The sequence below is a fragment of the Terrapene carolina genome, unplaced genomic scaffold (assembly GCF_002925995.2).
Source record: "Terrapene carolina triunguis isolate 2854851 unplaced genomic scaffold, T_m_triunguis-2.0 Scaffold85, whole genome shotgun sequence".
Lineage (NCBI taxonomy): Eukaryota > Metazoa > Chordata > Testudines > Emydidae > Terrapene > Terrapene triunguis.
Genome location: NW_020664436.1, coordinates 52587353 through 52604815, shown reverse-complemented (window position 1 = coordinate 52604815; position 17463 = coordinate 52587353). Strand labels below are relative to the sequence as shown.

Genomic DNA, 17463 nt, shown 5'->3' with positions numbered 1-17463 from the left:
CACAGAGAACAAAAATATTGCATATAATACAACTAAGTGAGAATAACATAATACTGCTGGAAAAAACGCAACCAAACCAGCCTTTAACTACTCATTCTGGTCAATACATTGGTTCATTATGGATTAAAAATATCCAGAACTGCATATTCCTGAAGTGAAGGGAGAATAAAAATAATGCTTAGGCCTATATAATGGTCATAACCAACTTTTAATACTATACCAACTTCTGTGCAATAAAACATTATGTTATTACTATTAGCCTATTTGTGTTGTTATTCTTGTTGTCGGTAGCAGATAGAGAGGAGTAGTGGTAGCCTCTTTTACTGCTGGAACCATTTTTGTAGGGAACAGGTTATGTGCTACAATCTATATTGTTTTGTGGGTTTTTTGTTTTTAATCAAAATAAATTTTCTAACAGGGCAGAGAATTGAACCTGGATCTCCAGAGTGCCAGCCTAGCACCTTCGCACCTTAACCAATGGACCACCCTTCCTCTTTAATGCAGCTGTGTAGTCTAGATCAGGGGATGGCAACCCTTCAGAAGTGGTGTGCCGAGTCTTCATTTATTCACTCTAATTTAAGGTTTTGCGTGCCGGTAATATATTTTAACGTTTTAGAAGGTCTCTTTCTATAAGTCTATAATATATAACTAAACTATTGTTGTATGTAAAATAAATAAGGTTTTTAAAATGTTTAAGAAGCTTCATTTAAAATTAAATTAAAATGCAGAGCCCTCCGGACCGGTGGCCAGGACCCCAGCAGTGTGAGTGCTACTGAAAATCAGCTCACGTGCCGCATTCGGCACTCGTGCCATAGGTTGCCTACCCCTGGTCTAGATGAAATTAGTGGGACTACCTGGGTGCACAAAGTTAGCATGATTAAGCTTCTGTTCTGAAGATTTTACAAGGTAAGGCCCTCATCCTGCAGAATGCTTGGATGGTGTATAACACCGCTCTAAGTCTGACTAGTAGATGTGCCTATAAACATGAACTCCTGTTCCACACAAAATTCTGAAGTTTCAGAAAAATTTTCTTTCTAAAATGGAACAAGTAAAATTCCAGTTTCCTGTTCTAAAAGAAACCTCAAGATGACATCTGTGGGAGAGAGACCTCAATATTGATACAAAATATGATATTAATAAAATTACTATAACTGTGATAGGGTGTCCATCCCACACAGGACTGGAAGGGGTTAAAGTTGACAGGTAGGCCTATTAACTCCATAGGCTGCATCTAGAAGAAGAGCCAGGGAGCAGGGAATTGATTGCAAGCAGGTTCCGCTGTGCAGGAACAGTGGGCCTCTAAAGCCAGGAAGCTGGTAACAGATGAGCTGCTGCTGGGAAAGGGAAGTCACTCCCTGGGAAGAGGGTTTGGAACTGGTACATTCAGGGCAAGGAGAAAAACCAGGAGTTGTAGGAAGCAGTCTAGGAAAGAAGCAGTAAGAGCTGTGAGAAGAAAGCCCAGAAATACTTGGGTTGAGGGTCCCTGGATGGGAATTCAGAGAAGAGGGTGGCCCCAGGTTCCTGTACCACCACTGGGGAAGTTGCACCATCAGGGCAGTGCTGGAGAAGACTGCCTGGGCCTTTTTGTGCAGAAGGACTTTGGGTAAAACCCTAGACGGCAGGGGGAACACTGAGTAATTTGGCTGGAGAGCTGAGTCATGAAGAGGCTGCATCACCTCCTGGGGCAAGAGAGGGGCTGCAGACAAAGAGAGAGGTGGAGGGATAGCGAGCAACCGCAGGAAGGCGTGTTGAGCCAGTACGGTATTTCCCCAGAACCTCCAGGAGGAGTAGCCCGATCTGCAGTGAGTAGAGCAAAGCCATCACAGTAACTTATTTTTAAAGTTATTTCAAACCTATTTGCACCTTTACTGAGTATTAAGATATAGCTACAAAAGTGTTATAGGCAGGATGCTCAGAAATATAATATACATATTTAGCTAATTATATTAAACAATGTTTAAAGCTAATCAAAGAAATTCTAGGTTTCTGCATCTATCAAGGAGATAAACCATGTTAAAGCTTGTAGGAATAAACCTAACTGTGAAAGGAATGCAGGGTTGTGTTAACAGAGCAATAAATCTAAAGGTAAAATGGGCCTATACATAGCACCCTGCAAATCTGTGGATATCTGCTTTATAGACGTGGACAATGTTTGCGGATTGGACATGGATATAAATTTTATAGGTAGAACCCTGCACGGATACACCAACCTCCTTCCCTCCCCCACCACCCAACCCCTTTCTTCTTCTTCTTCTCAAAGAAATGACCACAGTTGTGGTCAGCTGGTGCTTGAAATCCTCTTGATAGATGGCAAAAATGCTGTTGGCAGGTTGAGCTCGAGTTTGGCACTGACTCCCCTCACTCCTACTTGCCTTCCAAGCCCCTCTGTTCCTCCAGGATTTAGGGAAGGCTACAGTATGGGTGGGATTTATCATTAGAATGCTGCTGGCTGCTCTCAAGGAGTGAGGCTGAATGGATGTTCCGGATTATAAGCTCAGAGCTTTTTGAGATGGGAATCTTGTATGTACTTTTTATATACTGAAGAAATAAACTCTGCTATAGTTGCAGAGGTAAGTGGCCCAACTTGCACCTGTAGCCTGATCTATTAATTGTATATTAATTATATGGATTACTTAAGAATTCCCAGTTCACACACTGAGGTTGAACCACTCTGAGGTTTGACAGGTTCTTGTCCCAAGATCAGGTCCAGTATTATTAAGATTACTGTTTAGTTGGGAACCCCGATGTGCAGAGTTGCAACACTCACACTTTAGGAACCCTTCTGTATTTACAATAGTTGAATACATTTAGCAAAGTCACAAATACTCTAACCCAGCAAGGTAGACAGAGATAATACAGAATGTACATCTGAACAGATCTCTCTCCGCCTGCCCACTGACTGGGATACTTTTATGTTAGCTGACACCACTATGTCTCATGCATATTCAGCAGAAGTGTCTCCCCTCTTCCTTATTTGTATCTCCTCACCCTACTAATGTTGGGCTGTCCTTCTCCTATAGGTTAGTATATTAATGATCTCAACCTATCATATACATCAATTCATTGCCGTGGCACTCTTGTATTCAGACATCTGCAGATGTTCCCATCCCAAGATATCCACAAGCTGATGTTAGCTCATGTTCCTGTGGTTGGCTGGTATTGTTGTGGACAAACTTCCCCCTTCTACACTATTCTCAGTTCCTCAAAACTTAGGGGTGACCATTTGGCACAGATAAATGGCTTAAGTTCATAGACCTCAAGCCTTAAGTTAACTGCTGAAGCCAATGTCTTATAGGATACAGGCCTGTAGGTTCCTTGCATTACTGCTGAATAAAATAAATACTAAAGCTAGTCCTATGGGCTACACATCCAGTAGAAATGCAGACTCTAATTCTTCCCAATTCCCTTTCCATCATGGGTCAAATTCAGTCCTGGTCTAAACAGGTGCAATGCTGTACTTACTGAATATGATCCAGCATATAAATTCAGTTCTCCCATTCCTCAATATTTGCCTTTTCTTCCCACTCCTATGTTTAATAGGAGGACGTGGGAGACGGCTGACTTCCTTTCCACCCTCACTTGTAATCTCATTTGGCTAAAGAAATTCACAGAATTTAGAAATAAGAAGTTACCTGGTTTTATTTAACAGAGTATTACGCTCACTGTTTCACTATTTCAAATTCCCTTTGAATATCTAATGTTATCAGATATGATATTTTAACCATTCTTTTCCTTTTTTAAAAAGGAAAATGCACATTACAATAAAACATGGTAGTGACAGACGGTCTGGGATAGTCCCCAGCAGATTCAAGTACAAGAACAGAACATTCTGAAACAATTCTTTCACATTGTGCAAAATCTCTCTTCAGTGCACTGTGAACACCGTGAACACAGATAAGCAGGCTGACATCTGATTTACCAGTTCAACCAATCCACAGTAGGAATATCCAAAAGAAAGGCATGCAGTATTTAAATAGGGCATCAGAACAGCAATGTGGCAATATGTTGCCATTACAAATAATCCACAATGTGTTATGCATTATGGGAAGTGGCTCCCTCAGCTCTAGAATTATGCAACACTGTTTGGATGTTAAGTCCACTCTTCTCATCACTAAGTTAACTAAAAAAAAAAAAAAAAAAAAAAAGAAGAAGAAGAATGTTGATCCAGAATTATTCCTGGCTATGTCTCACTAGCCAATAGGTGAGCTCTTTCTTCATTTGTGCCCAGAGGGGTCTGCAAATTGGATCTGTTCGAGAAGGCAAGGAAGGAAAAAGGAAACAGTTTGATAGAGCTTCTGGAAACTTTTGCATACATAATACTAGCATTATTTAACAAAAACAAAACAAAAAAACACCCCAAAACAAAAGCAAGTGCAGTCTGTGCCCCCAGAAATATTTCAAGTCTCTTTAATTACAAGGCTGATAGTGTGAAAAAACAGAAGTATGGTTGAAAAAAAATCTGTATTTTTCTTAATGAAAACCTTTAAAATCTGGTTTGAAATGGATGTAAATAAAAGTCCTACAATACCTCCTTCTTCTTCGTGAGGCCTCTATGATATAGAATATTCCAATAGCTAGTCCCTTTAAAGAAATGGCCATCAATTATTACAGTTGTAATATTTGTGTAATATTTTACAGTTGCAGTCTGTAATAAAAGCAACAAGCAAGAATACTAGCTTTACTTACACTTAATAACGCCCATCCTCCTTGTATGGCGGCAGCCCATTCAAACCCCAGCCTCTCATTTAGGTATCCACCTAATGTTGGGCCTACAAAAGCTCTAAATATATCAAAGAGAAGAAGTATGGGTACCTCAAAGAAGAGATTACAAAGGTCACAGATAAGAGAGATTCTTTATTACAATACATTGAGACAAGAGGTTTCAGATCTATAGCTAATGTACAGGTGGCACAGGTTGCCCCAGTACAGGAGGTGACTGACACAGGGACTCTGTCACTGTAGTCCATGCACCAAACTCAGATTTAGTGGAGGGGGAAAAAGCCTCAAAATAAAAACAAGCCTGTTTTCAAACTTGGGGCCCATTGACTCCTGAGCTCATGCAGAGTCCCACCGATTTCAATGGAACCATGCACAGGCCTGTGCTAGAACTCAATGCAGGAGTGGGGCCTTGTGTTTAAAATTAGCCTACTTATACAGGTGCCTAGTTTTCTGGGGTGCTGAGCATCTTACAAGGGTCATTGACTTCAATGTGAATAGAACAGTACTGAAAGTACAGTGCAGTGTCATTCTCGTGCAGTAGCACACATTCCTGTCTGTTTACAATTGACTTCACTTCTTGTGAAGTTAATGGAAAACAGAGAGGGAGGTAACTCCGTGTAGTTTCACTGTCCAAGATTGAGTCGATACATGAATATTTTTTATTATTTGTACTGATGCGGTGCCTAGAGGTCCAGGCCCACTGTGTTAGGCCCCCTTCACAGATGGTCTCTGCACCAAAGACCCAGGGGTGCTGGAATTAGGGGTGCTGGCAGTGCGGCTGCACCCCTGGGCTTGAAATGGTTTCCATTATATACCGGGTTTAGAGTTTTATTCAATGGCTCTCAACACCCCCACTGTACAAAGTGTTCCAGTGCCACTGCCAACAGCTTAAAATGTAAGCGTAAGCTGAGAGAACAGATAGATACAAACAGATGGGGGAAGTACACTGTAGCACTGAAACAGTTATCATTTGTGTAGCCAACACTAGTCACAAAACACCAGCAGCCTAGTTCTGGTCAGTGGTTTGTAACCCACCCATGCTGTGAGGCCCATAATAGAACTGTGAAGCAGAGATCATTTTAAAAAGCTGCTTCAATTTACACAACTTAAAAACGCATTTAGTAACAGGAGAGGACGGGTGTGAGTGACCTTGAACTGCACGCATCTGTACTATGTCCACCAGGCTGTTGATGAACTCCCAGCATTGTTCTCAACTGTCCAGCACTAAGCAGGATACCCAGCATTTCAGTCACTCAGAAGAGAGAATCCCATCAGCTGCCAATACTGATGATAAAGTGGGGCAGACTCAAATCCTGGTAAATGCCCCAGTGTGGCATTCTGAAGGGGTCCTGAGAGCTGAGGAAACTGAGGCAGGACATTGGAGAGCCATATTTAGCCAGTAGGGGGCACTACAGGGCAAGCAGGCCCTTTTACACACTTAAGCAGCCCAGCAACTTTATGACCGAAATACAAGAAGTTTATAGACAGTCACTGTGTACCTACCCAAGTGACCACATTGCACTGAAGAGCCCAGACACCAGTCCCAACACACTTAACCCCTCCTCGAATCCATTCTCACTGGAGAAAGACAGACAGGTTATTTCCACTAGGTACACGGCTTGCCTTTTACAGTGCTCCCTGACTGGGAAATACATTAACGTGCACACAAGTGCATCCAGCACGGAGAAGCCTCTCTGCAAAGAGGATCCAGAGCTTTCTGCCCCATGTCTTGCCTATTAAGCCATCTGGCACCACCTCCCTGGGAGAAGGAAGATAAGGACAATGCTAAGTGGAATTCCCAGCACTACAGTGTCATCACCATTGGCAGTGTGATAACTGGATTTTTATGTCATACACAGTCAGTCTTGTGGGGCATAGGAGAAGGAAAGCTGACAGATGGGTCTGAAAAAGGGGAAAGCCCTTGATTCCAAGGAGAAATGCACTTTGGCTAAACATGGAACCAAGAGGATGTCAGCCCACTATGGCCAAGCAGCATGGAAGATGGGAAACTGCATTTAAAGTAATCCTGACTCCTGCTGATAGAACTGTTGCTGTAGGGTCTCCCGGAAAGCTAATTATATTTGCTGGATATTAACCTTTCCAGTGAGCTGAAATAAGAGCCCCTTTAATAAATATATACACATCAGTCTTGTGGTTTGCTATGCAAACCACCAAAACCAGCTGGACCCCATGACTCTAATGAGGTCATCATACCCCCTTACCAATAAGTAAAATTCAAAAGTGCTTAGGTGATGTAGAAGCCCAGATCTCTCTTTAAAAAAAGAAAAAGAAAAAGAAAAAGAAAAAGGACACTTGAAAAAGTGACTTTGGCTCTTTTGAAAGTTTTACCCAACATCTCAGACTCAGATCAACAATTAATTACTTCCCCCCACCTCAAAGAATGAAATGGTGGTTGAAAGTTGTTTGAACAGCTTCTAAGTAGTAGTAGTAATTAAAGTTGTGATAGACAGGATTACTTACTAAGCACAATGCAGCATCTCAGGGAACAGTGGGATACCAGACATCCCAAGGGAAAAGCCAGTCAAAACCAGCATTAGGACAAACATCCAGAGTGTGCTGCAAAATAAGCATTTAAAGAAGTTTTACACCATTCCTTTCAAATAAAGCTTTATTTAGGACTGTTATACCAGCTCTCCATGATTCAGAGACTAGTTTTCCCTTCAAAGCATCATTAGCTGTAATATTCATTTTAAAATTACCTAGTAAATCGTTCTACGTTTCGACAGAAGAGATTTTTTAATAGTGCAGCTCCAGTCTGAAAAATGGACTTTGTGAAAAAATAAAGAATTCTGTGATTTCCTTATGCAAGGAGCTCAGTTTATAAACAGAGACTGGTTTTACCAACTGCTGACCCTGCAAATTCATTCTGGGATTGTTAAATTCAAGTTACACCAGTGTAGATATAGAAAAGGGAAAAAACCCTACACGTGCAGGTCTACAGTACGGGGCTAAGTCAACCTAAGTTACGCAACTCCAGCTACATGAATGACATAGTTGGAATTGATGTACCTTAAGTCAACTTATTGCAGTGTCTACACCACGCTGGGTCGACAGGAGAAACTCTTCCATTGACTTACCTCATGCTTCTCGTTCTGGTGGAGTACCGGAGTCGACGGGAGAGCAATCGGTTGTCGATTTAACCAGTCTTCACTAGACCCTCTAGATCAACAACCCGGTGGATCAATCGCCACACGTCAATCCCCCAGTAAGTGGCGACAAGCCCCTAGTTAGTTTCCTGAAGTTTTTCCTCCACTCACCCCTCCTCCCACGAATGTTTGAAAATGGTTATGTTCTTCTTCAAAAGTTAGAAAAAGAAGGTTCTATACCTTAGCAACCCTTGCCATCAGTGTCATTTCACAAATGTAACAGAGTATATCATTTGAAGAAAATAGGGGTAGGACAGGTGGCTTTGCAAAAAGAATGCAAACTGTCTTCACATTTTTTTGGCAATTATTTTCTATTGAGAGGCATTTCAATGTCATAAATATCCACGGAGAGACAGGCACTGTAGTTTTTTACCTCAGCGTAGCTAGTTGAGGTAAACAGCAAACACAGGCTATAGCATTTACCTCACATAGCTACATCGAGATCAAAAAATACATTACCTGTCTCCCCTTGGATATTACATCAAGATGGCTCTCTCAATGGGATTCCCTCCCTCCACCCTCCCCCACCCCATGAAGACATAGCCGTAGTTAGTTCTTGGGATGCATAAGCCACAAAATAATTCACTTTGCTCTCCCACAGCTATGTTGGTCCTGGAGGACTTACCAGTAATAAGAAAACTAACCTTTATTATTCTCCACCCCACACACAGACTAAAGTGAGTAGATACAACTCTGAAGAGGCTCAGTTGACAAGTATTAGATAGAGATAAAAGGTGGTAAACTGTACCTTTCAATATGCAAGATGGGAGCAGGTCCTAACAGGAAAAAGGACAGTGCGGTCAGTAAGCCCCCAAAGACTAACAACCATTTCCTCAGGTGCTGTGAAAGAGAAATCAATGGTCTGAAGAAATCCAAACTCAACCAAACTCTTATCTGCCAAACTAGCACAAACGCAAAAATAATGTGGTTAAGGTATTTCTGGACACCTCAAACCCACCAGGGAAAGGAAGATACTTGAGACTCATTCAGATGCATTTCCCTTCCTTCAGAAGCATCTCACACCTCACATGGTGAAGTGGAAAGAGGGATTTAGAATAACTGTCTGGAGAAAGTTAATATTCTCTCCCCATCATATCACAGTACAGATCATTAAACTCAACATTAGTTATGGTGTCACAGTATTGCCTATTCCAAGTGTAAAAAGATGCTGTAGTTATGACAAGTACCAGAGGTGAATTTAGAGTTTAGCTTGACTGCCTCAGATCCCCTAAAATCAACTGTTAGAAGTGGCCCCTGGGGAAAGCTGTTTTACATTATAACTGGGGCTCCACAGGACCTCTGCCAGAAGGAGATGCATGGGAGCAACAGTGATCAGTACACTTCCTAGGTCATGCCCACTCCATGGCAACTGCTCCATACTATGCAGATAGTATCAGGAGGCTTTCAGGAGGTGAGGGCATCTCAAGCCACTGTGCCCCCATTCCAAGCAGATTCTGCTACCAGGGGCCCAAAGCTTGGGTTCCACTAGCAGAATGATCCAAGTCCTACTTTTCTGCAGCATAAACAAAACAAGTAAGAGTGTAGATATGATTCTGATGTGAGATTAATGGCTCTCATTACTGTCAAGGAAAGTTGACAATGCACCCTCATTTTGGACATACAATGCCTCTGCTTTTCCAATTTTCCTCAGTCAATTAGTGACAGCCAAAAGTAGTAGAAAAGTGATATGCACTACATCAAAAAACAGTGGACACATTTTCACTTGTGATCACATAAGGCTTGGATAAGGATCTCCAAAGATAAAAAGCTGTGTCACCAAAATCTCTTACACCATCCACATATCCTGAGCTCATTTGAAATATATTCATACAGTTAGACTGTTACTAAGAATGTGAAGATACAGTGGGCCAAAACATTTTTCTGATAGGAAAAAGACAACTTCATGATAGTTTGTTCACTGCCCCATAATCTCCTGCCACCAGCTCCACTTGAAGTAGTGAGTCAGAGGTATTTGCCCACCTAAAATCCTGCTCTATACCAGCTACAACATACATACACTTGTCCATTATGTTTACTGTATCTATTTATGGACTTATTGTAGCACCTAGTCCTGCAAATGGATACATGCAGGTGGGCCCTTTTAGAGTTCCATTGACTTGAAGAAAATGGGACTTAGTGCAGGTGTAAGGGCCTGTGAAGAATGGGGGTCTGGGTCTATGACTTCATAACAGAGACTTCTGTTTTTTTACTTTGCATATTTAAAATTAGCCATGAACATAGGACATTATACAAGCAATTAGAGATTGTACTTACTGGCATTTTATCACTTAGAAACCCAAGCAATGGTGAAGACAGGGAGTAGGAGAGTGCCAAACCTAGGAATACTAACCCCACATAACCAGCTGGTAATTTGAACTGTAAAATAAAATTTCACAAAAGCATGGAATTAGCAAAGTATTCCATTATCATTACATTTTAAATTAAGTGGCTGAAGTCAATATTTTTTTTCTTATTTTTGTATGAAGTGTATTTTTCAATACTTGGGATATCAGCTGTAGATTTTCAGTTCCCTCCCCATCCCACATATCTTCAGTTCATCAAGTTCCATCACTCCAATGATATACACAGTTCAAATCTAATCTCAAAAGGAAACAGATTTGCCCCCCAATCCAGAATGCTGAAACTTAATCTGGGGTGTTTGAAATCTAAATCTCAGAGATTGGTATTAAGTAACTCTTGTATTTACATCTCCGATTTTTAGTTTTGTTAACAGTGAGTAGAATTCTATAGTATTTATAGCTTCCTATTTGGTGCATTTATTTTACAGCATAACTTGCCTTGAAAATACTTTCCCCCCTGCAATTTAAAAGCCAGAGATTTGATTTTTCTAAACAGTCAGATGAAAAGATATTCAGCACAGTGAATGGAAAGAAGAGAGGTAAGGAGTCTCACTGCAGTTGAAACAACAGAATGAGAAGCATTCTGAGGGCAACAAAAATGACTAGGGGTATGGAACAGCTTCCATGTAAGGAGTGATTAATAAGACGAGGACTTTTCAGCTTGGAAAAGAGACGACTAAAGGGGGGGATATGATAGAGGTCTATAAAATCATGATTGGTATGGAGAAAGTAAATAAGGAAGTGTTATGAGAAGGAGTAAACAACACAAGAACTAGACGTCACCAAATGAAATTAATAGGCAGCAGGTTTAAAACAAACAAAAGGAAGTATTTCTTCACACAATGCACTGTCAACCTGTGGAACTCTTTGCCAGAGGATGTTGTGAAGGCCAAGACTATGACAGGGTTCAAAAAAAGAACTGGATAAACTCATGAAGGATAGGTCCATCAATATCTATTAGCCAGGATGGGCAGGGATGGTGTCCCTAGCCTCTGTTTGCCAGAAGCTGGGAATGGGCGACAGGGCATGGATCACTTGATGATTATCTGTTCTGTTCATTCCCTCTGGGGCAGCTGGCATTGACCACTGTCAGAAGACAGGATAGTGGACTAGATGGACCTTTGGTCTGACCCAGTATGGCCATTCTTATGTAAGTTAGAATGTTGTAGCGTAAGCTTTGTTCACTTGCTATTTGACTTTCCCTAGTTTTATAGGCCAATGCTACAATGCCATCAACAATTCACAAATTTAGATTTAAAGAGCTCAGTTAGTTCAAATATTCCAGAATGGCAGCTACTGCAAAGTCTGAAAATACTCTTCTTACCCAATGACATGCAAGTGAACCCCCTGACATTCACATGCATTATCTGTACATACCTAGCCAGAGACAGGAAATGGGTAAGAATCAGCAATACAATATCAGGCTCATATAACACGGACAATAAGCACATTTGATAGAATAAGATTTATTAGAACATTGATTTTAAAATATTTGGATTAAAGTACTCCATATTGCTGAAGTCATTAACCCATCTCTTGCACATTAAGATGACTCACCTTCTCTGAAACGAACAGTGACATAGTGGGATCCAGAAAGCCTAAACATGCACTTAGTGAAAATATAGTAAAACAGAGAAATACAACTTTTGGCAGAGTAATGAGCATCCAGAAGGATTCCTTGGTAGCGACTGCATCTGTTTTAAAAAAAGAAAAGAAACTGTGTTTTTTGGTACATGGGTTGTGTTTAATCCAATATGCTTATAACCCACTTTCTTGCTTCCAAGATTCAGTGTTCTCTCTCTCCCACTGCTTTGAAGGTAGTCATCTCATACACAAATTGAAGCAAAATTTAGAATGTTACAGGTCATCCTTGGACATTGTTACAAGATCAGATTTATTTACTTTTAAGCCTCCAGCTTGGAAACTAGACAAATGAAGAAAGCAATCGGAACTTAAATTTTCCTACTTAATACCTTCAGTTTAGAACAAAGTAATTGGGCAAATGCTTATTGAGTGACTAAGATGATAGAATAGACAAATATAAGAAATACAACCACTTTTCAGGTGCCATTGTGATGTTTTACATTTCTAAATTATGCTCCATGGGCCTGATCCTGCACACACTTCAATATGTGTATGATCTCATTGTGCGTACAATGAGACTGCTACTTGCATGCATTATCATCTACAAGATCATAGCCTACTGCTCTTTGTACAATGGACTTCCACATTGCAGAATTCCAAAGCTGCATAATTCAGAGTATTTTTATCCAAGCTATAAACATCTTCCGAAGACAGACAAATGGTTAACCAGCATATCTCATCTAACAGTAGTAAGCAGGATACAGACTCATATATATAGGTGGTACTTCCTCTCCAATGATTTGTTATAATTGTCATCCTCTCCCTTTTGGGCTTCCTAAAAAGATTAGAGTCTTTAGCCATGCAGTTCCTCTGATCCTCCAATGTTAAATCACACCTGTACTCTTCTATTAGTTTCACCCTATCTTTTAACAGAGGCTGTTTATGCTAGATCAACAGATACCTTTTTCTCCTCAAAACTGGGCCATCCAAACTTGATCTAATGAAATGCAATCACAACATGAGACTTCAAAGAACTGCATGCAGATGGATTCTCTTCCACGTGTGAAATATATCTTGCATCGTGGAATGCAATACATAGGAATCCCTTTGTCCTCGGTACTGTAAGCCTCCAACTTGCTCAATAGCATGGTGAGACAAAAGGTACATCTACGCTGCAAAAAGACCCACAACGGCGAGTCTCAGAGACTGGGTCAACTACTTGGACTCGTGCTACTTGGCTAAAAATAGCAGTGTAGACATTCCTGCTCAGGCAGGAGTGGGGGCTCTGAGACTCTTCAGAGCCAGTCTCCAGCCTAAGCAGGAATATCTACACTGCTATTTTTAGCCCAGTAGCGCAAGCCCAAGTCAGTTGATCCAGGCTCTGAGACTGGCTGCTGTGGGGTTTGTTTGTTTTTCTGTGTAGACGTACCCTAAGACAACTTATTGTTTAAAAGTCCCAAAGAGACACATCATGTAGAAAAATCTCACTTCATTTCAATGCAACAGAGAAAGCTAGTGTTTACAGGGATGGACACAAGAGATGAGATTCATTCCAAGCCACGTGCATGCATGATTTTTAGTTATGTTCAACAAGGACCTGATCCTGCAACATTAAAATCAGTTGCAGTTTTGCCACAGACTTCTTGTGCTTGATCCAGCTCCAGGGATCTCATAAGGATAGCTACATACATGAGGAATTAAAGGGTTTTACTAGTGTGAGTATGTATCTATCCATCCATCTCAAATTTGAAATATTGAACAAAGGAAGTGGAAGTAAAGGAGCCTACCGTATTTTGGTAAGAGGTACATGTTCAGAGGCACCAGGATCAGCACTAAGCATCCTAGCACTATGAAAGGGACTTCATAGCCAAAGGACTGATATAAAAAGCCACCTATAGGTGGGCCCAGCACTAGTCCAAGCCCTGTAAAAATTTCAAGAGTGCCCTAAAGGGGGGAGGGAGCAAAGGGGGAGGAGGAGAAAAAGAGAACAAAGGTTAGTAGATCATTAGTAGGTCATTGATCAAGAGCTAGAACAAATCATAACCATAAACCAAAATCTTTACATGCAAGGACAGCAAAGGAAGACTGAAAAGTTGTCTGGTTAAAAGCTAAGTGAGCTTTTAAGAGGAAGACCAAATGTACTGCTTACTTTTTCAGTCTTAGCCACTCACATGATGCCTAATGTACTCAGTTCCTGGGGCAAAACATCTCCAATGCTGTTCCATATACCCAATACATCTGCAAAGAGGCCAGCAATGAAGTGACTACATTTCCCAAATACAAAATTACATTAGAACCTGAAGGGGAGAACTTAGTAAGCATATTGCAATGAATCATCATTAAGTCACCTCTTTGGGGCTTGGGTGAAAGATGCCTTAAATTAAATAACTTTTCTACCTACATACAATTGGTCAAGTTTAGCCCCTTCAACTATCTAATGAAGTCTATCAAGCTACAACAAAGATACGTTTGCCCCATTAAGTTTGGTTTCTTTTATCCGATACAACCTCAAAGAACAGGATGAAGGGGACCTACATGGACTTCATCTCCTCCTGTTATAGTACCATTAGTCCCCATTGCCAACATATGTTACATCATTTGATCAGCTTATATTTAGAGCATGGATTTTTCCTGAAAAAGAGTATTTAGCCATAATATCCACTGGGAAGTGATAGAACAGTGACAAGAAAGCTCACATAAGGGTATGTCTACACTAGAAAGATGTACTGCTTGCACTATACGGGCAGTTCTTTCACCAGTATAGTTATTCCTATGCACGAAAGAGAATAACTACACTGGTAGAAATCACCTTTATACTAGTATACCTGTGTCCACATGAGGGCTTTTACTAGTATAACTATTTTTGATGTAAAAAAGCTACCCATAATTAAAATACTGGTAAAACTTAAATGCATACCAGACTTAAGTCCCTCCCCCCTTGATCTCTTTTGAGTTAATTTGTTTAATTGGGGGGGGGGGCTTCTTTTGTTTTGTTTTTTGTCACAATGCTATAATGTCTGTGTGGCAGTCTACTTCTGTGATTCTAGCTGCTAGCACAGGAAACAATGATTCTAGTTATTTTTCACAGACATCACATATGCCATTCTATGTTATCTCTCATGGAGGAACAAGATTGACAGCTGCCAGAGACCCAAGTTCAACAAGTCCATCTTTAAGTACCTTCATGACCTGGGGCCTTGCATAGGGAAATGGAGGATTTGATCTTGTCAAACGTTCTTTTCCCCCAATTAAACTTTTATTTAGCCCTCCATCCTCCCCTGCACTTCAGCTCTCCCCCACTTCCCCAAACAAAACAAAAAAATATTACTTCTATCTAATTAAACAGCAGCACCAGTTCCTACTCCAAGTCTCCAGCCATACCCACTTCTTAGATCCCTCCTCCCACTGCTACTGGCTTGCTGTTTTTAAAGCTAGGGCACAGCATTAGTATCATGCAGGGTTTGGTCAGCACTCCCTCCCTTCTGTCTATTCCTAGTGAAGCCATCACCAATGCAGCTGGACACAACAGCATAGGGCACTTTGTAACAGTCCCACTAGAATTGATGAACCTTAGAAGGAAAAAGCCCAGCTGTGATGGTTTAACTCTTCACTGAAGTCTCTGGTTAAACAGATTGATTCTTAAGCAGAAAGCTGTATGACAAGCCAGGCCATTTCCCTTTGTCATGTTATGTCATATGGCATACGCCATGTCATAATGGAATTCAGTTTTCATGAAGACTAGATTAAGTGGTTGCATTTTTAAAAAGCTTTCAAGTTGTTCATTGTCTGTCAGTATCCCACCCATGTTTCAAACAACACTGGCAAATGGATCACAACAAGAATATATTAAAAATCCCTCCTCAACTAATCCTCAGAAAGTCATAAAGACTTTTTATTGTCTTACACTCCTGCATAAGTTACTGACTGAGCTCAGTTTTACATCCTCATTCCTTCCACTGTTCCAGGGCCGGCATAACTTTTGTTGCACCTGAATCATGTTTATTCCTTTAGGCATTTAGCATTTTAATTTAAATTAGAGATTTATTTATTTTTTTAAGCTGGAGGAGCATATGGTAGACACTTGATGCCAGCTGTAGGGTTACAGTGGCTCTTTGGTACACAAAATGCATAAAGATGTATGAGAGTCATTAAAACACTTTTATTCTGGACATTTGGCTATAATGTGTAGTTCTGTACATACCATTACTGTAGCTATATTATTGGGAAAAGCCTTTGCAAGAATAGAAAATGAAGCTGTCACTGCTGCAGCAAAGCCTATGGCATCCATCGCTCTAACCAGAAAACACAAACCAATGAATACTGGTCCATCAGGTGCTTTGTCCAACAAACTGAAAGAACAAGGAAATAAATGAAATTTTGCAAAATAAAAACCAAAATCCTTAAAATACAACTGTAAGGTAAACTCCTGACGTCTTCTAGAGACAGCATGGTCCAGTGGTCAAAGCACAGGGCAAGTTTCTTGCCTTCTGTGAAATGGGAATCTCTCTTACCTACCTATCACATATGTATAACATCATATAAAGAAAGAGTTTGACAAGTTTAGACACCTAGCAGCCAATGGTAAGAAGCTCACCTCCACTTTTATTCCCAGTTGCTGTGAAAGGTGCTGTCTCTGGACCTTGCTTAGGGACTCCAGCTTTTTTGTATGTGCTTATGACTAGTATATATTTGATATATTAGAAGCTCCAATGTCTCTGGGTATGTCTAACTGCATTATAAACCCAGCCTCAGACCCAGGCTTGAGTCCTTACTCCATTCTTCTGTACCATCCACACAAAAATATTCTGACTTGAGTCAGTAAGCTCTCAGGACCTGGGTTTTAGGACCCACCAAGGGGGGTTGTGTGTGATGGGCTGTACGAGTGAGCCCAAGCCCTGCTGTGACTCAGGTCCAAGCCCGGTCTTTTGGCAGCATGGATACAGCTCAATCCTGGTCCCCTAACTTGTGGCCAAAGAGTCTTTCACCACTATACCATCATCCTCTGGACCTGTTTCTCTCAGACCTTCACGTCCAAAACTACCCACTCAGTTCCCAGGCATTGGAAGCAATCCTTCCTTTCCATGCTGACCGTTGAACTGGGTTCAACTATCTCCTGTGTTCACTATGCCCAGCAACAAGAAGCAGCCAGTTGTATTAATATACATGGAATAAATAGGTCAAAGGTGTTAGCATAACACAGTCATTGTTTAACAATTAAATAGCATAAAACAAGTTCGGGACTTGGGATACAAAGACTTTAGCCTCCTTAGAACCATAGCAAACACATCATTAAATATCCTTTTAACCTTTTGTTAAAGATACAGAAAAGGAAAAACAGTTAAAGTATTTGAAATGTAAAGTATTAAATATGACTTTCATTTTAACAACATCCCTTGTCCCCTTTCCCGGTAGAGAGTTTTCAGAAGAAAAAACAAAAACAAAAAAACTACATGTTTGACAGTCTCTTTGATGGTATTAAAGACAGCAATAACTGTCCTTTTGGGGGAAAAGAGAAGAAGTTAGGAAATCTCCAGCCCTTCTTACCTAACTTCTTCTCTTTTCCCCCCAAAAGGACAGTTATTGCTGTCTTTGATACCATTGACGAGACTGTCAAACAAGGGGTCTTTTTCTTC

The 17463-nt window shown here is 40.7% G+C and overlaps 1 protein-coding gene across 2 annotated transcripts in view; it reads right to left on the bottom strand.

Annotated features, from left to right (window-relative positions):
• Positions 1-3493: 3493 nt before the first annotated feature.
• The window catches only part of LOC112112399 (MFS-type transporter SLC18B1-like), a 33868-nt gene continuing 19898 nt past the window's right edge, over positions 3494-17463 (bottom strand). Inside the window, exons 5-15 of one of the 2 annotated variants that reach the window (XM_024208322.3) lie at positions 16032-16179; positions 13618-13774; positions 11804-11940; positions 10161-10262; positions 8635-8726; positions 7201-7296; positions 6223-6297; positions 4687-4780; positions 4529-4581; positions 4192-4247; positions 3494-3595 (exon numbers count right to left, since the gene is read on the bottom strand). In XM_024208322.3, the coding sequence (XP_024064090.1) occupies positions 3588-3595; positions 4192-4247; positions 4529-4581; positions 4687-4780; positions 6223-6297; positions 7201-7296; positions 8635-8726; positions 10161-10262; positions 11804-11940; positions 13618-13774; positions 16032-16179 (1018 nt within the window). In that variant the 3' untranslated portion in view covers positions 3494-3587. Of the gene's footprint in view, positions 3596-3637; positions 4248-4528; positions 4582-4686; positions 4781-6222; positions 6298-7200; positions 7297-8634; positions 8727-10160; positions 10263-11803; positions 11941-13617; positions 13775-16031; positions 16180-17463 lie in introns of those variants that run through there. The other variant, XM_024208318.3, reaches the window with a different exon arrangement.